This window comes from Triticum aestivum, chromosome 7D (genome assembly GCF_018294505.1).
Source record: "Triticum aestivum cultivar Chinese Spring chromosome 7D, IWGSC CS RefSeq v2.1, whole genome shotgun sequence".
In the NCBI taxonomy this organism is placed as follows: Eukaryota; Viridiplantae; Streptophyta; class Magnoliopsida; order Poales; family Poaceae; genus Triticum; species Triticum aestivum.
This window is the reverse complement of record NC_057814.1, coordinates 44,669,231-44,689,683: the sequence shown is the minus strand read 5'-3', so window position 1 is coordinate 44,689,683 and position 20,453 is coordinate 44,669,231. Positions and strand designations below refer to the sequence as shown.

At 49.2% G+C, this 20,453-nt stretch overlaps 1 protein-coding gene across 4 annotated transcripts; it reads right to left on the bottom strand.

Annotated features, from left to right (window-relative positions):
* Positions 1–15,208: 15,208 nt before the first annotated feature.
* Positions 15,209–19,680, bottom strand: LOC123165133 (uncharacterized). Of its 4 annotated transcripts, none has more exons than XR_006482799.1 (3): positions 18,205–19,680; positions 17,502–17,554; positions 15,209–15,995 (listed from the first exon to the last, which is right to left on the bottom strand). XR_006482799.1 is itself a non-coding variant. In XM_044582768.1 (3 exons), the coding sequence occupies exon 1, from the start codon at positions 19,553–19,555 to the stop codon at positions 18,209–18,211; it is 1,347 nt and encodes a 448-aa protein (XP_044438703.1). In that variant the 5' UTR covers positions 19,556–19,680; the 3' UTR covers positions 15,209–15,995; positions 17,502–17,545; positions 18,205–18,208. The 4 variants fall into 4 exon arrangements, 3 of the variants coding, with proteins under 3 accessions (XP_044438703.1, XP_044438704.1, XP_044438705.1); XM_044582768.1 differs by having other exon boundaries at positions 17,502–17,545; XM_044582769.1 differs by lacking the exon at positions 17,502–17,554.
* Between the last annotated feature and the right edge of the window lie 773 nt (positions 19,681–20,453).

Sequence of the window (20,453 nt, the reverse complement as noted above, 5' to 3'; positions counted from 1 at the left end):
AAATCTTATCTTCTTATGCAAAGGGTGTTTATAGTTACTATGATATCGAACAAATTGAAGAATTTGTTGCTTTTAAGGGTGCTTATGAAGTTGCTTATTTGATTGAAAAATATGATGCTACTCTCTACGAATCTGAAAATTTTGACATACTTAAATATTGCTATGAAAACTATGCTCATAATGTCTATGTCAAAGAATTTATTGAGAGAATGACCGTTGCTTTGGAAGAAAATAATGATATGCATGAATCTATGGATAATGATGATTCCGATGATTTGATTGAAATATCCCTTGATGAACATGATGCTTGCTATTCTTGTGGCCATGATGCCAATATTTATGAAGATGAATTTGCTATAGTTCCTTATGTTAAACATGAGATTGTTGCTATTGCACCCATACTCGGTAGTTCCTTCGATGAAAAGCATGATTTCAATGATGTTATTATAAATTCTCTTAATGCCAATTGTGCTAATAATATGCAAAACCCTAAGCTTGGGGATGCTAGTTTTTCTATGCCAATTGTGCTTCTTATGATCTTGAAAATTCATTTAAGCCTCATGATGAATATGAGATTGATAATAGTGTTTGCAATAATATTGAAATTGGGTTTGGAAGAGTGCCAACTTTAGATCCCACATATTTGGAGAATGTTCAATCTTATGAAATTTTTGAGAAAAGTGGGTTTGGAGAGGTCATGACTTTAGTTAATGTTAATCCCACTATTTTGGAAGAGTGTCAACTTTGCATGCATGTGGATCGTGTTGAAAATATTTTATGTGATAGCTATTTTTTTTGAATTTGCCTATGATCCTACATGTAATTATTATGAGAGAGGAAAATATGGTTGTAGAAATTTTCATGTTACTAAATTACCTCTCGTCATGTTGAGATTGCTACCATCTCTTTCTTCTTCCTTGCATACGCTAATCTTTGCTTGCTATGATAATTTGTTTGACTATAAGATGCCTATGCATAGTAAGTATGTTAGACTTAGATGTGTTTGTCACGTGTTTCATGATGCTCTCTTTGCGCTTCAAGTCTTGTCTTTCTTGTGAGCATCATCGAAATCTCAATGCCTAGCTAGGGGCGTTAAACGATAGCGCTTGTTGGGCGGCAACCCAATTTTATTTTTATTTCTTTCTTTTTGGTTCTGTTTAGTAATAAATTTTTGATCTAGCCTCTGGTTAGATGTGGTTTTGTGTTTTAATTAGTGTTTGTGTCAAGTAAAACCTTTAGGATAACCTACGGTGATAGTTATTTGATCTTGCTGTAAAAAACAGAAACTTTGCGCACACGAGATTAGTTTTAATAATTCACAGAAACGTGATTTTCAGTTGATTCTTTTTGAAGTAGATTAATAAACAAATTATCTAGGACTTCCTAATTTGGTAGAATTTTTTAGGTTCCAGAAGTTTGCGTTTGTTACAGATTGCTACAGACTCTTCTGTTTTTAACAGATTCTGTTTTCCGTGTGTTGTTTGCTTATTTTGAAGAATCTATGGCTAGTATCGGAGGTTATGAACCATAGAGAAGTTGTAATACAGTAGGTTTAACACCAATATAAATAAATAATGAGTTCATTACAGTACCTTAAAGTGGTGGTTTGTTTTATTTCGCTAACGGAGCTCATGAGATTTTCTGTTGAGTTTTGTGTTGTGAAGTTTTCAAGTTTTTGGGTAAAGATTTGATGGATTATGGAATAAGGAGTGGCAAGAGTCTATGCTTGGTGATGCCAAAGGCACTCCAAGGTAAAATCCAAGGACAACCAAAAGCCTAAGCTTGGGGATGCCCCGGAAGGCATCCCCTCTTTCGTCTTCGTCCATCGGTAACTTTACTTGATGCTATATTTTTATTCACCACATGATATGTGTTTTGCTTGGAGCATCTTGTATTATTTGAGTCTTTGCTTTTTAGTTTAACACAATCATACTTGCTGTACACACCTTTTGGGAGAGACACACATGAATCGGAATTTATTAGAACACTCTATGTGCTTCACTTATATCTTTTGAGCTAGATAATTTTGCTCTAGTGCTTCACTTATATCTTTTTAGAGCACGGTGGTGGTTTTATTTTATAGAAATTATTGATCTCTCATGCTTCACTTATATTATTTTGAGAGTCTTTTAGAACAGCATGGTATTTTTCTTTGGTTGAAATTAGTCCTAATATAATAGGCATCCAAGATAGGTATAATAAAAACTATCATATAAAATGCATTGAATACTATGAGAAGTTTGATACTTGATGATTGTTTTGAGATATGGAGATAGTGATATTAAAGTTGTGCTAGTTGAGTAATTGTGAAATTGAGAAATACTTGTCTTGAAGTTTGCAAATCCCGTAGCATGCACGTATGGTAACCGTTGTGTAACAAATTTGAAATATGATGTGTTCTTTGAGTGTCATCCTTTGTGTGGAGGTCGGGGGCGCGCGATGGTTAACTCCTACCAACCTCCCCCCTAGGAGCATGCGCGTAGTGCTTGGTTTTGATGACTTGTAGATTTTTGCAATAAGTATGTGAGTTTTTTATGACTAATGTTGAGTCCATGGATTATACGCACTCTCACCCTTCCATCATTGCTAGCCTCTTTGGTACCGTGCATTGCCCTTTCTCACCTTGAGAGTTGGTGCAAACTTCGCCGGTGCATTCAAACCCCGTGATATGATACGCTCATCACACATAAACCTCCTTATATCTTCCTCAAAACATCCACCATACCTACCTATTATGGCATTCCCATAGCCATTCCGAGATATATTGCCATGTAACTTTACCACCGTTCCGTTTATTATGACATGCTTCAACATTGTCATATTGCCATGCATGATCATGTAGTTGACATCGTATTTGTGGCAAAGCCACCATGCATAACTTATCATACATGTCACTCTTGATTCATTGCCCATCCCGGTACACCGGCGGAGGCATTCATATAGAGTCATATTTTGTTCTAGTATCGAGTTGTAATCATTGAGTTGTAAATAAATAGAAGTGTGATGATCATCATTCATAGAGCATTGTCCCAAAAAAAGTGAAAGGCCAAATAAAAAAAGGGAAGGCCCAAAAAAATAAAAAAAATAAGGGACAATGCTACTATCTCCTTTTCCACACTTGTGCTTCAAGGTAGCACCATGATCTTTATGATAGAGAGTCTCTTGTTTTGTCACTTTCATATACTAGTGGGAATTTTTCATTATAGAACTTGGCTTGTATATTCCAACAATGGGCTTCCTCAAATGCCCTAGGTCTTCGTGAGCAAGCAAGTTGGATGCACACCCACTTAGTTTCTTTTGTTGAGCTTTCGTATATTTATAGCTCTAGTGCGTCCGTTGCATGGCAATCCCTACTCACTCACATTGATATCTATTGATGGGCATCTCCATAGCCCGTTGATATGCCTAGTTGATGTGAGACTATCTTCTCCCTTTTTGTCTTATCCACACAAACCCCATCATGATATTCTATTCCACCTATAGTGCTATGTCCATGGCTCACGCTCATGTATTGCGTGAAAGTTGAAGAAGTTTGAAAATTCTTGAGTATGAAACAATTGCTTGGCTGAAACCGGGGTTGTGCATGATTTGAATATTTTGTGTGACGAAGATGGGACATAGCCAAACTATATGATTTTGTAGGGATAAACTCACTTTGGCCATGTTATTTTGAAAAGACATAATTGCTTAGTTAGTATGCTTGAAGTATTATTATTTTTATGTCAATATTAAACTTTTATCTTGAATCTTTCGGATCTGAATATTCATGCCACAATAAAGAAAATTACATTGAGAAATATGCTAGGTAGCATTCCACATCAAAAATTCTGTTTTTATCATTGACCTACTCGAGGACGAGCAGGAATTAAGCTTGGGGATGCTTGATACGTCTCCAACGTATCTATAATTTTTTATTGTTCCATGCTATTATATTATCTGTTTTGGATGTTTAATGGGCGTTACTATACACTTTTATTATATTTTTGCGACTAACCTATTAACTGGAGGCCCGGCCCATATTGTTGTTTTTTGCCTATTTCAGTGTTTCGCAGAAAAGGAATATCAAACGGAATCCAAACGGAATGAAACCTTCGGGAGAGTTATTTTTGTAACAAACGCAATCCAGGGGACTTGGAGTGGATGTCAAAAAAGAAACGAGGAGGCCACGAGGCAGGGAGGCGCGCCTGCCCCCTAGACGCGCCCCCACCCTCGTGGGCCCCTCGTAGCTCCACCGACCTACTTCTTCCTCCTATATATACCTACATACCCCGAAACCATCCAGGAGCACCACGAAACCCTATTTCCACCACCGCAACCTTCTGTACCCGTGAGATCCCATCTTGGGGCCTTTTCCGGCGCTCCGCCGGAGGGGGCATTGATCACGGAGGGCTTCTACATCAACACCATAGCCTCTCCGATGATGTGTGAGTAGTTTACCTCAGACCTTTGGGTCCACAGTTATTAGCTAGATGGCTTCTTCTCTCTCTTTGATTCTCAATACAAAGTTCTCCTCGGTCTTCTTGGAGATCTATTCGATGTAACTCTTTTTGCGGTGTGTTTGTCGAGAACCGATGAATTGTGGGTTTATGATCAAGATTATCTATGAACAATATTTGAATCTCCTCTGAATTCTTTTGTGTATGATTTGTTATCTTTGCAAGTCTCTTCGAATTATCAATTTGGTTTGGCCTACTAGATTGATCTTTCTTGCAATGGGAGAAGTGCTTAGCTTTGGGTTCAATCTTGCGGTGTTCGATCCCAGTGACAGAAGGGGAACCGATACGTATTGTATTGTTGCCATCGAGGATAAAAAGATGGGGTTTATATCATATGCTTGAGTTTATCCATCTACATCATGTCATCTTGCCTAATGCGTTACTCTGTTCTTATGAACTTAATACTCTAGATGCATGCTGGATAGCGGTCGATGTGTGGAGTAATATTAGTAGATGCAGAATCGTTTCGGTCTACTTGTTGCGGACGTGATGCCTATATACATGATCATGCCTAGATATTCTCATAACTATGCACTTTTCTATCAATTGCTCGATAGTAATTTGTTCACCCACCGTAATACTTATGCTATCTTGAGAGAAGCCACTAGTGAAACCTATGGCCCCCGGGTCTATTTTCCATCATATAAGTTTCCGATCTACTTTATTTTGCAATCTTTACTTTTCAATCTATATCATAAAAATACCAAAAAAAATTATCTTATCATCTCTATCAGATCTCACTTTTGCAAGTGGCCGTGAAGGGATTGACAACCCCTTTATCGCGTTGGTTGCAAGGTTCTTATTTGTTTGTGTAGGTACGAGGGACTTGCGTGTGGCCTCCTACTGGATTGATACCTTGGTTCTCAAAAACTGAGGGAAATACTTACGCTACTTTGCTGCATCACCCTTTCCTCTTCATGGGAAAACCAACGCTGTGCTCAAGAGGTAGCACGCGCCCCGAGGGCGGCCCGGCCCTGCCCATCCCGGAGCGGGCGGAGCTCCGTGCTGCGGCACGGAACCTGGAGCCAGGTACATCTGCAGCCCCATCCTCTGCTACTACTTGTTCGTTCTCTGCTCTCGAGTCTGCCCCGCTTGGGCACCTTTTGAAAGTCGCGACTGACTACGCGATCATCTTCAGGGGGAGGTGGCTCCCCCCTTAGTGCAGATCGAGGCCATCAGGGCCCGCGAGATCCTCGATGGTAGACTAGCGGAAGCCCGTGCGGCTCTGCTCTCACCTCCCGCTCTTGAGCCTGCAGAGGGGGCTCCCGCCCCGGCCCCTCCTCGGAGGACCGATGGCCTCCTCCCGCTGGCTGCCGCCGACCTTCGTGGCCGCACTCGGTCCTGGGGTCAAGCAGCCCCCCAATGGATTCCTGATGCGCGCCCTCTTCTGGAACATCCGCGGTTTCGGCCATGATGGCCGGCACCGCCAACTCATTGAGTACATGGGTGAGGAACACATTGACATTGTCGCCATTCAAGAAACCATGCGCACGGAATTCTCCCTCCCCGAGCTCGCTCGCCTTAGCTCCCACCTCTTCGCTTGGCATTGGCTCCCTTCTAGTGGGAGCACTGGCCACTCCGGTGGCATCCTGCTAGGTGTTAAGGATGCCACCTTCAAGGTGGGGAGTATGGACCAAGGCCAGTTCTTCGTTAGCATGGAACTTTTCGAGTGGGCCTTGAACTTCAAGTGGGAGGTTATTATTGTCTACGGCCCTACAAACCACAGTAGGTCTGCCTCCTTCCTCGAGGAGCTCCACCGGAAGGTTTCGGTAGCGACACTTCCGGTGGTGGTTGGGGGCGATTTTAACCTCCTTAGGTTCGCGGAGGACAAGAGCAATTCGCACGTCAACTTTGCTCACATGCAAATGTTTAATGACTGCATTGCCGACCTTGGTCTCCGCGAAATAGATAGGGTTGGTGCCAGGTTCACCTAGACCAACCGTCACGCATCCCCGACCCCGTCCGTCCTGGACCGGGTCCTAGTCTCCCCGGAATGGGACCTCCGGTGCTCCCTTGCCTCCCTCCGCGCCATAACTCGGATTGGCTCCGACCACGTCCCCCTCCTCCTCTCCACCGCTGACGAGCGCCCCCCGATCCCCCCCCCCCCGATTCTGGTTTGAGACATTCTGGTTGTCCCAAACTGGCTTCATGGAGGTGGTTGGCGCCCGTTGGGTGGAGGCTCGAGCCCATCCCCAGCTTCATCCCCCATCTGCCATTGACTCTTGGCACTTTTGTGCCAAGCGAGCCTCGCAGTTCATGAAGGGGTGGGGCGCCAACCTGGGGCGTGACCTCCGCGAGGCTCTGTTGACCGCCATCCAGGCCCTGGACCTTCGTGCCGGCGCGACGGGCCTCTCCCCGGAGGAGTGGCTTGCTCGATACGACTTGGAAGACCAGCTCTCTGTAATCTACACCAACGTGGAGACCTATTGGCGCTTGCGTGGTGCCCAGAAATGGGTGTTGAAGGGTGATGCGAACACGGCCTATTTCCAGGCCATTGCGAATGGCCGCCGTCGACGCAACACCACCCCCTCCTTTGGGATGGCCCAACCCTCCTTCAGTCCCCTCGTGACATTAGGGCCCATGTCGATGGCTTCTATAGGACCCTATTCTCAGCCGCTCCTCGGAGCGGCTTATCGCTGGCCCTTGACTGCTGGTCCGGCCGCCAGTTAGTCTCCAATACGGAGAACGTGGCCCTTACGGCCTCCTTCTTCGAGGGCGAGGTCTGGGCTGCCATTAAAGGCATGAACCCTACCTCGGCCCCAGGTCCGGATGGCCTCCCGGTTAAATTCTTCCAGACCTTCTGGAATGTGATCAAGCCTGAGATCATGGCCATCTTCGACGAGTTCTACATGGGGTCCATCGACCTTGGGCGCCTCAACTATGGGATCATCTCGCTCATCCCCAAGGTGCCTGGGGCGTCTGACATCCGCCAGTTTCGTCCGATCACGGTGATTAATGTGATCTTCCGGATTCTGGCAAAAGGGTACGCCAATAGGGTGACCCTTCTTGCCGACCACATTACCCACCCCAACCAATCCGCCTTCATCCAAGGCCGATATATCTTGGATGGGGTGCTAGTCCTTCATGAAGTCCTACACGAGGTCCGATCCAAACACCTCAAGGCGGTCTTCCTGAAGATTGATTTCCATAAGGCCTACGACACGGTTAGTTGGCCCTTCCTTCGGGAAGTCCTGCTCCGGAAAGGCTTCGGTGAACGTTGAATTACCAGAGTGGTGCAGATGGTCTCTTGCGGTCGCACGGCCGTGAACATCAATGGGGAGATTGGCCCGTACTTCCCCACCCTGTGTGGGGTCAGACAAGGCGACCCATTCTCCCCATTCTTGTTCAATATGGTGGTGGACGCGCTTGCTGCCATCCTGGATAAGGCTAAGGTCGCGGGCCATATTCAGGGGATCACTCCCCATTTGGCCGGTGGCGTCGGGATCTCCCTGCTCCAATACGCCGATGACACCATCATCATGGTCGAAGGCTCGGACGTGGACATCGCGAACCTGAAGTTCCTCCTCCTCTGTTTCCAACAAATGTCTGGCCTCAAGATCAACTTCGACAAGAGTGATGTGATGGTTTTGGGCTACCCCCGACGCAGGCCCTTGACATTGCCAACCGCCTTAACTGCCGCCTGGGCTCCTTCCCCAGGACCTACTTGGGCACGCCCATTAGTGACTCTCGGCTCACAGTCGTGGACTTGCGTCCATCTGTGGCCAAGTTGCAGACTCGCATTGAGCCTTGGCAGGGTAGATGGCTATCGAAGGCGGCTCGGACGATTCTCATCAACTCCTCCCTCTCTAGCCTCCTCTTGTTCCTCATGAGCTTCTACAGCCTTCACGAGACTCTTCACCATGAGATCGTCAAAATCCAATCTCGATTCTATTGGGCTAGCGATAATAATAAGCAAAAGTACCATATGGTTAGCTGGCCGGACATCTGCAAGCCCCATGATCAAGGAGGCCTCGGTATCATGTGCTCTAAGCGCATGAATATTGCCCTCCTTTCCCGCTGGCTTTGGCGCATTTCGCAAGGGCATGGTGCCCTATGGTTGGACATCATCCGGAACAAGTACCTTCGTGGGCAACCCCTGGCCTTCTGTCAAAGGTCCGGCGGTTCCCAGTTTTGGCAGTCGGTCATCCAACTGCTTCCCGTCCTCCGTATCGGAATGTCCATCTTGGTTGGATCGGGGGCGGCGACTTTGTTCTGGTTTGACCGCTGGGCGGGTGACTCCCCCTTCGCGGCTCGCTTCCCCGACCTCTTCTCCGTCGCTTTCGCCCCCACAATCTCTGTAGAGAGGGCCCTTATTGACTTAGGGCGCCTCGCTTTCCGGAGCCCATTTGGGCCTCCGGAGGCCGCCGCTTGGCACGAGCTGCTTGTCACATCCCTAGTTCTAGTAATGCCTAGTGCTAGCATCTGGTGTTGCATCATGTTTACTTTTCACAGAAAGTTGAAATGGGGATGACAGAACCCCCAGCACCCCCCCTGAAAACAACTGGGGTTTACTAAAATCTTTTTCAATGAACCTGAAATGCCCTTCTAAAATGTCCATCATTTTTGTCTTGGTCCAGAACCTCTGCCAAAATTGGTTCACATTTTTCTAGGACACATAAGGTCACTGAATTAAATCATTACCTATTTGCATTTGGGCATTTAAATGCTATAAAATATTTCAAATGTCCAAATAATCCTAAACTGAAATGTTCCATGTTGGTTATGTTCTAAACAGTGGGCATGTGAAGTTTGGTGATTTTTGAAAATGCCTAAGAATTTTTAGAAATGCCACAAACTTGCAGAAATAAAACAAAACAGAAAATAAAAGGGAAAGGACTTACCTGGCCGCAACCCACCACCCAGCTCGCCTGGACGGCCCAGTAGGCATCCCACCTGGCCGGCCCAGCCCAGCGCCGCTGCCAGTCATCTCCCACCTCTCGCCAGCAGGACGAGAGGCGTGTGGCCGCCGTGCGCGCCCACGCGCCCCGGCCACCTCCTGCTTCCTGCCGCTTCCCCCTCGATGCCCTGGAGTTGCCACGCGACCCCTGGAGCCGTCTGGATCCCCCTCTCGCCCTCTCAAGCTCTTTCCCCTCCTCTCCCTCGCTCTCTCTCACCGCGCCCGAGCGCTGCCCTCGCCGCCGCACGCCGTTGCCGCGCCCACCGCCACTGCCTCGCCTCTCCGACAAGCCCATTAGCTCCGCGCTGCCGTCCTCGACCTCTCTGACGACTCACGCAAGCCAGGACGCCCAGCAGAGCTGCCCTCGACGTCGTCTTCCTCATCGGTGCCGCAGATCGCCGCCGTCAAATTCGTCGCCGTTCGGCCTTCCCCGAGCTCGTCGTCCACCTCTACGGGATCCACGTGAGCTCACCGTCCGTTTCCCCCTCTCCGTTCCTTTGCTTGCGCGCCGTAGCCTGCTACCTGTCGAACCTGCGAGCACCTCGCCGCCGTCCATGGCGCCACCGTGACCAGAGCCCGAGCCAGCCGCTCCCGCGCGCGTCACCGTGCTCCTGGTGACGCCAGGAGGCCGTAGAGGCCCTCCGCAGCCCCTGCCGTGCCCTGCAGCCACATCCCGCCCGGAGCCGTGTTTCGGCCGCCGCCCCGAGCTCCGCTCCGGCGAGCTCCGGCCACCCCGCGTCCTCCCGTCGCCTCCCCTGGATGCGCGAGAGCCCGGGCTACGCCCCGGTGCCCTTAGTCGCCGCCCCCGTGGCCTGAATCGCGGACACCGCCGCGTCCAGAAATCGCCGGCGATGACCTCGCCGGCCTGACATGCGGGCCCGACCTACCAGGTGATTAGCTTAATGCTAACCACCATTTAACTAATCCCTGACGCTGACAGTGGGCCCCAGCGCCACTAATATTAATTAGATTAGAAATAACCCCCTCTATTTAACACTGTGACACTGACGTGTGGACCCCACACGTCAGGTTTGACCCGGGGCAGCCCTGTTGACCTGCTGACGCCAGCATGACGCAATGCTGACGCAGTTAATCATTTTTTGGATTTAAAATAATTCAGAAATTCCAGAAAATGCCCAAAACTTCTAAAATTCATAGAAATTAAACCGTAACTCCAAATGAAATAAATTATATATGAAAAATGATCAGAAAAATCCAGTCCATCCATTTGTGCTGGTTTCATGCATGTTCAAGCAACCTAACCTTGCTTTTTAGCTCAAAACATGTTAATGCACTTTATAAACCCATAACTTGAGTTTGTATTTGAATCTTTGATTCAAATGAGCTCAAACCACCCTGGTTGTAGATGCATTAGCCCAACACACTCATTTTGCCATGTCATATTCATGCATCACATTGTTGCATTGCATTGATTGTGTTTTCTCTGTGTTGCCGGTAAATGTCCCCTCTCACTAGACGTTGCTTCGACGATGTGATCGATGACACCGATGGAGAACTATATTATCTTCAGAAGTGACAGGCAAGCAAAAACCCCTTGTTCATTCCAATATAATCCCACTCTCTCGCTCCTGCTCTCTTTTACTGCATTAGGACAACAACGATTCATCTGTTACTTGCTGCGGTAGTTGAACCCCTTATCCTCTGCATGACCTGTCATTGCCACAGTAAATAGATGAAACCCACTAGCATGAGTAGGAGTTGTTTGAGCCCTGATGTACCTACTCATTCATGCTTGTTTGTCGTGCCTGCTATTGCTTAGAGTTGTGCCAGGTCTGATTCATCGGGAATGAATTGGAATGGTGATGAACATGTCCTACTGTGTGTGAGCTAAGTGTGTGAACACGATTTGGTAAAGGTAGCGGTGAGAGGCCATGTAGGAGTACATGGTGGGTTGTCTCATTGAAACCGTCCTCAGGAACTGAGTTCTGTGTTTGTGATCCATGAACAGCTACTACCACACATTGGGATCCTTAATTGACTCTCTCGGCTTCTTAACCACCCTTGTCCTCTGTCCAGGAGTTGCAAGTAGTTTCTGGTGTTTGTAGTACGCTGGAGGCCGTGCGCAGCACTGACCCGCGGGGTGGGCTATGATGCGGTAGGCACGTGGCACGGTGTACCGGGCGCCTGTTTGGTGTCTCCGGAACCCTGCTAACATCGTTCGGGGCCGTATGTGGAAACTTCGGCCGGACTCCCTGCGGATGGAACCTGAATAGGCGATAAACCTGGACTAGAGACTTGAGTGTTTAGGTAGGCCGTGGCCGACACCCTCGCCAGGCTTCCGCTTGAAGTACATGGCGGTAAGTGGCGAGAGCGTGTGTGAAGAAGTACACCCCTGCAGGGTTAACATCATCTATTCGAATAGCCGTGTTCGCGGTAAAGGACTTCTGGGTTGCCTATAACAGTTCATAGACAAGTGAAAGTGGATACTCTAAAATGCGCAAGATAAGCGTGAGTGCTATGGATGGCCTTCTCGTAGAGTGACGGGAGCGGATCCATAGTGGTGTATTGATATGGTGAATATGTGGACTCGTGTGCGCCACCTCAAAAGAGTTACTTACAGTCGTAGTTCAGGATAGCCACCGAGTCAAAGCTGGCTTGCTGTTAAACTCCACCACTCCCTTTGTTGATAATGCATATGTAGCTAGTTCTGATGTAAGTCTTGCTGGGTACATTTGTACTCACGTTTGCCTATTTTATGTTTTGCAGAGAGACGCCAGTCTCGCTAGTAGTTCCACGTGGACTTCGACGTTTAGCTTGTTACCTCAGCTACGATCTTGTGCCCTCGGCAGGATCTGGTAGATAGTCAGGCTTCTCAGCCTTTTTCATTTGTAGATGTCTGTACTCAGACATGTTAAGCTTCCGCATGTGCTTTGACTTGTATGCTCTGAATGTTGGGTCATGAGACCCATGTTTGTAATATCTCGCTCCTCGGAGCCTAATGAATAAATACTTGAGTCGTAGAGTCTTGTTGTGATGCCATGTTGTATCTACACATATCGACCATATTGTGTGTATGATTGAAATGCTTGGTATGTGTGGGATCCGACAACCTAGTTGTTTATCCTTGGTAGCCTCTCTTATGGGGAAATGTAGTCTTGTGCTTCCATGAGCCATAGTAGTCCGCTACAGCCCGGTTCACCGGAGTCCTGCTAGCCCAGCACTACTGCTCCGAAACACTTGACTGGCCCGCATGTGATTCACTTCGTTCCTGTGTCTGTCCCTTTGGGGAAATGTCACGCGGTGACATCCGGAGTCCTGCCTAGCCTGCTACAGCCCGGTTCACCGGAGTCCTGTTAGCCCAGTGCTACAGCCCGGATTCGCACGCTGCTGACCGACATGCTCGATGTTGATTCATGTATGCCTGTCCCCGTAAGTTAGTGCCACTTTGGGTTCACGACTAGTCATGTCGGCCCGGGTTCTCTGTCATATGGATGCTAGCGACACTATCATATACGTGAGCCAAAAGGCGCAAACGGTCCCGGGCCATGGTAAGGCGACACCCGTGGGAATACCGGGCGTGAGGCCGCAAAGTGATATGAGGCGTTACCGGCTAGATCGATGTGACTTGGAATCGGGGTCCTGACACTGCTTGACTGCATCGCCCTCCACGAGCCGGTTGTGGATGCTGGCCCGGATGAGGTCCGGTGGCGCCTTGAGCCTTCGGCCAATTCTCCACCAAGTCCCTCTATCTGGCCATCGCCCCCTCGCCCCGCCCCCCCCCTTTGGCGGTGTGGTCCATCCGCTTGCCACTGAAAATCCAGATATTCATGTGGCAATGGATCCGCGGACGGCTCCCGTCTGGGGTGGAGGTTCGCAAGCGCAACAGCCCTGGGTCTGGCCTCTGCCCGCTGTGTGGTACCCCCGAAGATTCCAATCACATCTTCTTCTCCTGTGTGTCCGCTCAATTCGTTTGGAGCTGCTTTAGAGAGGTGGTGGGTGGTGATTGGTGCCACACCAACTTCCCCGACCTCTTCACCGAACTACAGAACTCCCCCCTGCCCTCTCGCCACATTAGGTGGCTCGAGATTGGGGCACTCGCGTGGACCCTCTGGACGATCCGCAATAAGCTTGTGATTCAGCACGTCCCTCTCCGACGGGCTACTGACGCTCTATTCAAATTGTCTGGTTTCTTGCAGCTCTGGCGGCCGCTTAGCCATCCTCAGGACCGGGACGCCATCTCCACCTTCATCGCCGACCTCCGCTCGATGGCCGTCCGCCTATCGCCGCCGCTCCCTCCGCCACCCCCAGAGCCTGATTAGACGCCGGGCGTGTTCGTCGTCACCGGCTGCGGCCGCCTCTTTGTTTTTTTTTTGGGCTTGTTGAGCTGTGCCCTCAGCAGAACCTTTGTACTCCTTGTTGTGTGACCTGGGTGTGTGTGTTCTGAACTAGTCCATGTATGCGTGCTCTTGGCGGTTTGCTTTATTTATTAAGCGGGGCGAAAGCCTTTTTCGGTAATGTTTTTATGACAAGTCTATTGACGCAAGGATGTCAACTTCTTTTCGGATGGCAAGTTTTAGTTTTTTTAGGTTTTTTTTTCTTTTCGGATGGCAACTTCAGTTGTAAAAAAACGTCAAGGCCGGAGTGCTTCGAGTCACACGTGTGGCACTTATTATTTGAGATTTTCTTTTTATAGGATGCTCAATCAAATAATCCCTTGTATGGATGGACAGGTGGTAAATACATTATTATTTCAAAAACACTAACGCCCACGTGTGTGGGCGTTTGCATCTCGCCCACACGCGTGGATCCGCGTCCGTTTGTGGGTGCACGAATCTTGGCATGTTTGTGGTGCCACGTAGGACTGGGCTGGTGTGTGGGCATTCACCCGGTCGCCCACACGTTCGTTTCACCACACAGAGGGGTCGGTGTGTGGGCGTTTAGCAGTTCGCCCACACGCCAGTTTTCACTCACGCACAAGGGCTGGTGTGTGGGCATTTGCCATCTCGCCCACACGCCCGTCTCCTCTCTCCATACCCAAGCTGCCAGTTGCCATGCGTTTTGCAGTGTACATGGCCCTAGCGTGCTTGTAAGCAGATGACAACTCTTTTTTTTTACCCGAACATGTCAGCTGCCATGTGTTTTGCAGGGTACACGGCAACTACCCTAGTGTGCTTGTAAGCAGATGGCAACTCTCTCTTTTACCCGAACATGTTGTTTTGCCATGTCTCTTTGTAGCGCTACACGGCAACTGCCTAGTGTTAGTAGGTAACTCCAGGTTTTCAAATCATGGCAACTGTAGTAAACCAGACCATACATGGCAACTGCTTAGTGTTAGTAGGTGACAACCTCTAAAGTTTTCAAATCATGGCAACTATAGTAAACCAGAACCATACATGGCAACAGTTGCAATTGTCCAAAATGGCATCCGGCACTTGACCTGAGATGGCAACTGCAGTTGAGCAACTATGGCAATTGTAGTTGTCCGACATGGCAACTGCAGTTGAACGGACATTGAAGAGGATCCGGACCATGGCAACTGCGAGGACGCATGGTGACTGTCACGTGGGGCGTGCGGGACCGTGAGGTAGGTGGCTAAGAGAGGTCGTGTGGGCATTATGCATTTTGCCCACACGTAGGCGTGTGAGAGAGGGACCGCAAGAAAAAAAAGAAGCGTGTGGGCGCTAGTTATTTTGCCCGCACGTAGGCGTGTGGGCTCGTCCTCTTAGACACCACACGAAAGATGGCCTAAACCCTAAACCCTCACGTGTGGCAGTTATCGTCATCCTATTATTTATATGGGCATCCAAATCCAAACTAAGATAGATTGTCGCTAAACTACATTAACACACCAAGATACAACAAGGCTGTTTCTCAACAACAACAAAAAGATACAACAAGGTTGTTTCTCAACAACAACAAAAAGATACAACGAGGCCATAGGCCATCCAGGTTACATACATAATACATACTCTAATACATGCATACACGCTGGCTACCAAAAGGTCATCTCCGTGACTTGGTGGAGTTGGGACTCTGGCCATGAATAAACAGCCTCCACTGCACCAGGTCAGAAAGAAACCAGAGCCACCACCCACTGAACTGGCCATAAACTCTCTCAATGTTAGCTCATCAGCTGAGCTGGTCTCACATGCTGCCAGCAGTGGGGAGAAAAACCAGGGTTGCCACATTTGTCAAGTTGGATCTAGTATCCTGCAAATTGCTACAAACTTCGGCGCCAAAGCGGACTCTCCAAAACATGCTTTGGGATGGCAAGAATATATAGAATGACCTAAGCCAGAAAACAGCCAACGTAAGTCGATGTAGACAAACTGTGGGTCAAGACGCAGCTCAAGAAAGATCGCTGGCGCCCGATAACGCCCAACTGGCACATAAGGTTGGGCATCCCTTCGCAGCGGCCATCCTGACTTCCACCATCTGCCGCCAGCGGCAAACTTCCGGCCTCCACTGACACGCTTCTTGCCGTCAGACAACCACACCAACTCATTCACCACTTCTCCAGCGGCAATACACAGGACAAAGGATATGTAACCTTCAATGTGCTCGAACTTTGTGTCCTTCAATGTGCTCTGCTCACAGTTTTGTAGCCACTTCTCCACATTCAAGGGCGAAGGATATGTAACCTGCAATAGACAACACGCCACCACTCAATTTCCAACCTGAGACCATTGCCCTAGTTTTTGGCAAAAGAAAACAAATTCACAACAGGAAATGGCAAAAATGCTCATCAAAAGCATTACAGGAACAGAATCTCGGATTTAGGGCAGATTATCAAGTTGCCACATGTATCTTTCCAAAAAACAATATCAACTTTCTTTTTTGATAACTTACAGCAGGAAAGGCTCCCACTGTTCTATATTAAAAAAAAGGCATGCACATGGCACCAGAACCATTTTTCCTGCTATATCTTTGGCATGGAGAAGTGTCACAGCCACGAAAATGCTCATGTAGGAGCTAAAGAGAAGTGTGTACAGCTAATCAGTTACTCCCTTCCAAACAAATGTAGGTCACTTGGCCATTTTTTGTCCTTCACTATGCTCTATTCACAATTTTGTAGACATTTTAATCCACATTTCCTATTATGCCCCCAAACTATTACTCCCATCAGCAGAGTTGCCTCTTTGGAAAGAAAACATGCAGGGGCACTCAGGAGCAATAGAAAGGAATGATGATAATTTAGCCTATTCATTTTACTGGGCCCATTGCTGATAGTCAAATACAATGTACTTTTGTGGACGGAAGGAATATCAAATATGCTTTAAAACAGTGTTCCAAATATCGGCCGAGATAACAGTTAACTGGCCAGTTAATCATGTCTCGGAGGGTGGCCGATGCGAAAAACCTATTCAGCTGAGAAAATCGCCCAGGTAGGTAATCAGTCTGACAGGCCAAAAAATCGGTTGTCAGACCAAATTTTTGGGTGAGCAGAGATTAACTGGCTGCAGTTTTGGGCTGCCAAAGCCCAAAATTTCCCAGCCCGTGCACATCTCCAGTTTTGGGGGGGTTCAGGCTCCCACTCACGATTCAAGCAGCCGCCGGTCAGTTCCCACGGCGGTGCAGCTCCCTCAGAGTGGAGACAAGCAGAGAGATGACAGGCGCTCGGTGTGACACAGAGGATGAGAGAAAGCAGGAGCTGGGGGCGTGCTCTGGGAAGGGAAAGAGAAGAGAGGAAGAAGGTGGCGGCTGGAGAAGGGGAAGAAGGAAGAGACAAGGAGAGTGGCTGCACAGGGGGGGTCTTTTACACACCCACCGCTGGAACCCTAGTGGGCTGAATGGGCTTCAGCTTTGCAGCGGCGAGGACAGCCCAAACGTGACTTATGGAGAAAGAAAAGAGAAAAAGGATAGTAGAGGGACAAGCAGAATATGGCTAACACAAATATTTAGCTGTATGTTTGGTATGGCCCTAGTTAACCTGCCAATAAATTCAGTTAAATGGCCGATTCGCCAATTAATCCCTATTCAGCACCCGACCGAGATGGTACCCGTTACCGTTATCCTGAACATTACTTTAAAATCAATTAAAACTCTCTCCATTTGCTCACTACCGGATAAGTGAAGCAATAATACCAAGTTGTTTTCATCTACCATATCAAATTTACTAAAAGAGTTAATGAGATAATAGTTGTCACCTGCTGTATGGCAGCGATGTAAAAGTGATAGCAATGTTGTAAACCTGAAACCACTAGTGCAAATTAGCAATTCTCAACCATGGATGGCATACAGTACTGAATCATTAACAAGAGTCTTGTATGTTTGCAAAAACAATATTAACCTTCTTTTTTGAGAAGTTGCAGCGGGAGAGGCTCCTACTGCTCTATATTAAAAAACAGAGTATGTAAATGGCACCAGGACCATTTTTCCTGATATATCTTTGGCATGTATATGTGTGTTGCAGCCACGAAAATGCCCATGTAGGAACTAAAGAAAAGAAAAAGGACAAGTGCATACAGCTAGTTAATTACTCCCTTGGAAACAAATGTAGGTCACTTCAAAATTTTTTTGTCCTTCAATGCTCAGTTGACAATTTTGTAGGCACTTCTTCTTCACATTTCCTATTATGCCCAAAACTCCCATGAACAAGCGAACCTTGCCTCCTTGGAAAGAAAACATGCGGGGGAACTTTGGAGCAAGAGAAAGGAATGATGATAATTGACTTTTAGCATATCCAATAGTTATTGTGTGGTTTGTGCCCATGGCTAATGGTCTAATACAATGTAATTTTGTGGACAGAGGGAATAGCAAATATGGCTTTCAAAGCAATGGAAACTCCCCCCCCCCCCCCCCCCCCCCCCAACTGCTGAAAACAAGAGGATGATATGGTAGCAAGTTTACCAGTTCATAGAGTTGGTGCCGAGATCTGCGGCGGGTAGCCCCTATACAGGTGAGCATGCAACATTTTGTGCTTGGACACGTACATCCTCTCGAGTTGCAATGCCTTGAGCTCCAGTGCAAAATACTCAATATCCGGACTCTCCGATGAAGCGCTCCCGAACCAGGGCCAATCAAGTGAAATCCCTCTCAGGAGCAAGTACTCCTCATCAGAACCTATGATGCGCCAGTGATAGTCAGGCAGTGGGTGCTCTTTCGTTTCGTGTTGCCACTCTCCATTGCGTTTGCCTGGCCAGGCCTTATAGTACAAGTCCAATGTGTTCCTCCCAATATTTAGCAGCCCAATCCTGCCTTGCCCTGCCTCCAAAATGGCGAACCGCCGCTCGTCGTTGCCGGGCGGGAGGTCCACGATGGAGAACTCCATCGCACCAGCATCGAGCATGAGCAGCTTCTCCATCCACTCCAACAGCCAGCAGAAGCAGCCCTGCACATAGTGGCGCCGCTCATACAGCGCGTCCAGCGCAAAGTCGTTGGACAGCTCGCTCGAGCCGTGGCTGCGCCACTCACCGGTGCGCGAGGAGAAGGCGAACACGGCGACCCTGTCCTCGCACAGCACCTTGCCGATGACCCTGAAGGGCGCGCCCTCGTCGCGCAGGTCCTCGGCGCTGGCCGGCGCGAGGAAGGGCTCGAAGTCGAGCATGCCCCACCGCAGAACGGGGGCCGCCAGGTCGTCGGGCACGGGCGGGACGCGGACGCAGCGGCGGGAGAGCGGGTCGGCGACGACGAGGTCGACGAAGGTGGTGGAGGTGGCGTCGGCGAAGCTGCCGCGGCCGTGGGAGCTGGGCACGGCGGAGAAGAGCACGCGGCCGTCGCGCGCGTCCCGGGGGCTCCAGCACGCGGCGTCGTCGGGGAGGAAGGAGAAGGCGAAGTCGGCTGCCCGCGCGAGGGCGCGCGCGGCCGGGGCGGATGGGTGCGGCGGGCGCGCCGCGTAGAAGTCCTCCCGGAGGAAGCCGAGCACCGGGGCCCTGTGGAGCGCGCGGAAGCGGCGCCGGAACGGGAGGGCCGACGTGATGGCCCGGAAGGAGGCGCAGGCGGCCGACGCCCGCGCGACGTCTGCTGCCGTCGTGAGCCGCAGGAAGATGTCCTCCAGGATGCCGTCCGGGAGGTGCGGCTGCTGCAGAGGCGGGGCGTCGGCGTCGGCGTCCGGGGGCGGCGCGGCAGGGGCGTCGGCCTCCGGGAGCGGCGGGGGGGATTCGGCGTCCGTGGGCGGGGAGGGGGCATCTCCGTCAGGAGTAGGCGGAGGCGGAGGCTCGTCGGCGGTGGGCGGCGTGGGGGGAGGCGAAGGCGAGGCCATTGGCGCGGATGTGGCGGCCGGCCGGCGGTGGGAATGGGAGAGGGGAACTGGATTTTGGGCCTGCCGCGGGCAAGAAGAGTGAAGCGAGCGGGACTAGGGTTTGCAGGCTCTCGTCCGAGATCCGACAGAATAACAACAGCAGAGGAAATCACTCCGGATTTAGGCCAACTCCACCGCGCGACCTCAAACGGACGTCCGCTTTGCCCGGAATCGGTCCGTTTGGGTAGGGCAATGGGGTCATGTCCGGGCCTGTTCTGGGATGCAGTGGCCGTGCGCCCAGCGCGCAGGGCGCGCGGCCGCATCCGTTTGCCCCATCCTGTCCGCCAGGGCCAAAAATGTTCATATTTTCATATCAAAACAAGTTTGCATGTCCAAATATTAATTGTCTGAAAATAAAAATAGTTTTACAACCCAATCAAAATTGTCTCTAATAAAATAGTTTTACAACCAAATCAAAATTGTTTTGAATGAACATAAAATGAACCAATACATCTATTGGTTGCCAATGTGATCCACACGTGCTCAACCAAGTCATTTTGAAGATTCAAATGAGTGTGTCAATCACGCATCTCACGGTGGAATTAGGCAAACTGTTCAAATGTGGCCGGGTCTTGGTGCAGGAGCTCAATATTTTCACCTTGATAATCAAATCCTTGGTCGAAGATACTCTCATCACGCTCGTCCTCGACGATCATGTTGTGCATGATCACACAAGCAGTCATCACCTCCCAAAGCTTCCTTTCATCCCATGACAGTGCAGGGTTTCGAACGATACCCCACCGGGATTGAAGCACACCAAAAGCACGTTACAATCCTTTCTAACACTTTCTTACATTTGGGCAAATCTCTTTCTCTTCTCACCTTGGGGTTTCGAGATTGTCTTCACAAAAGTTGACCA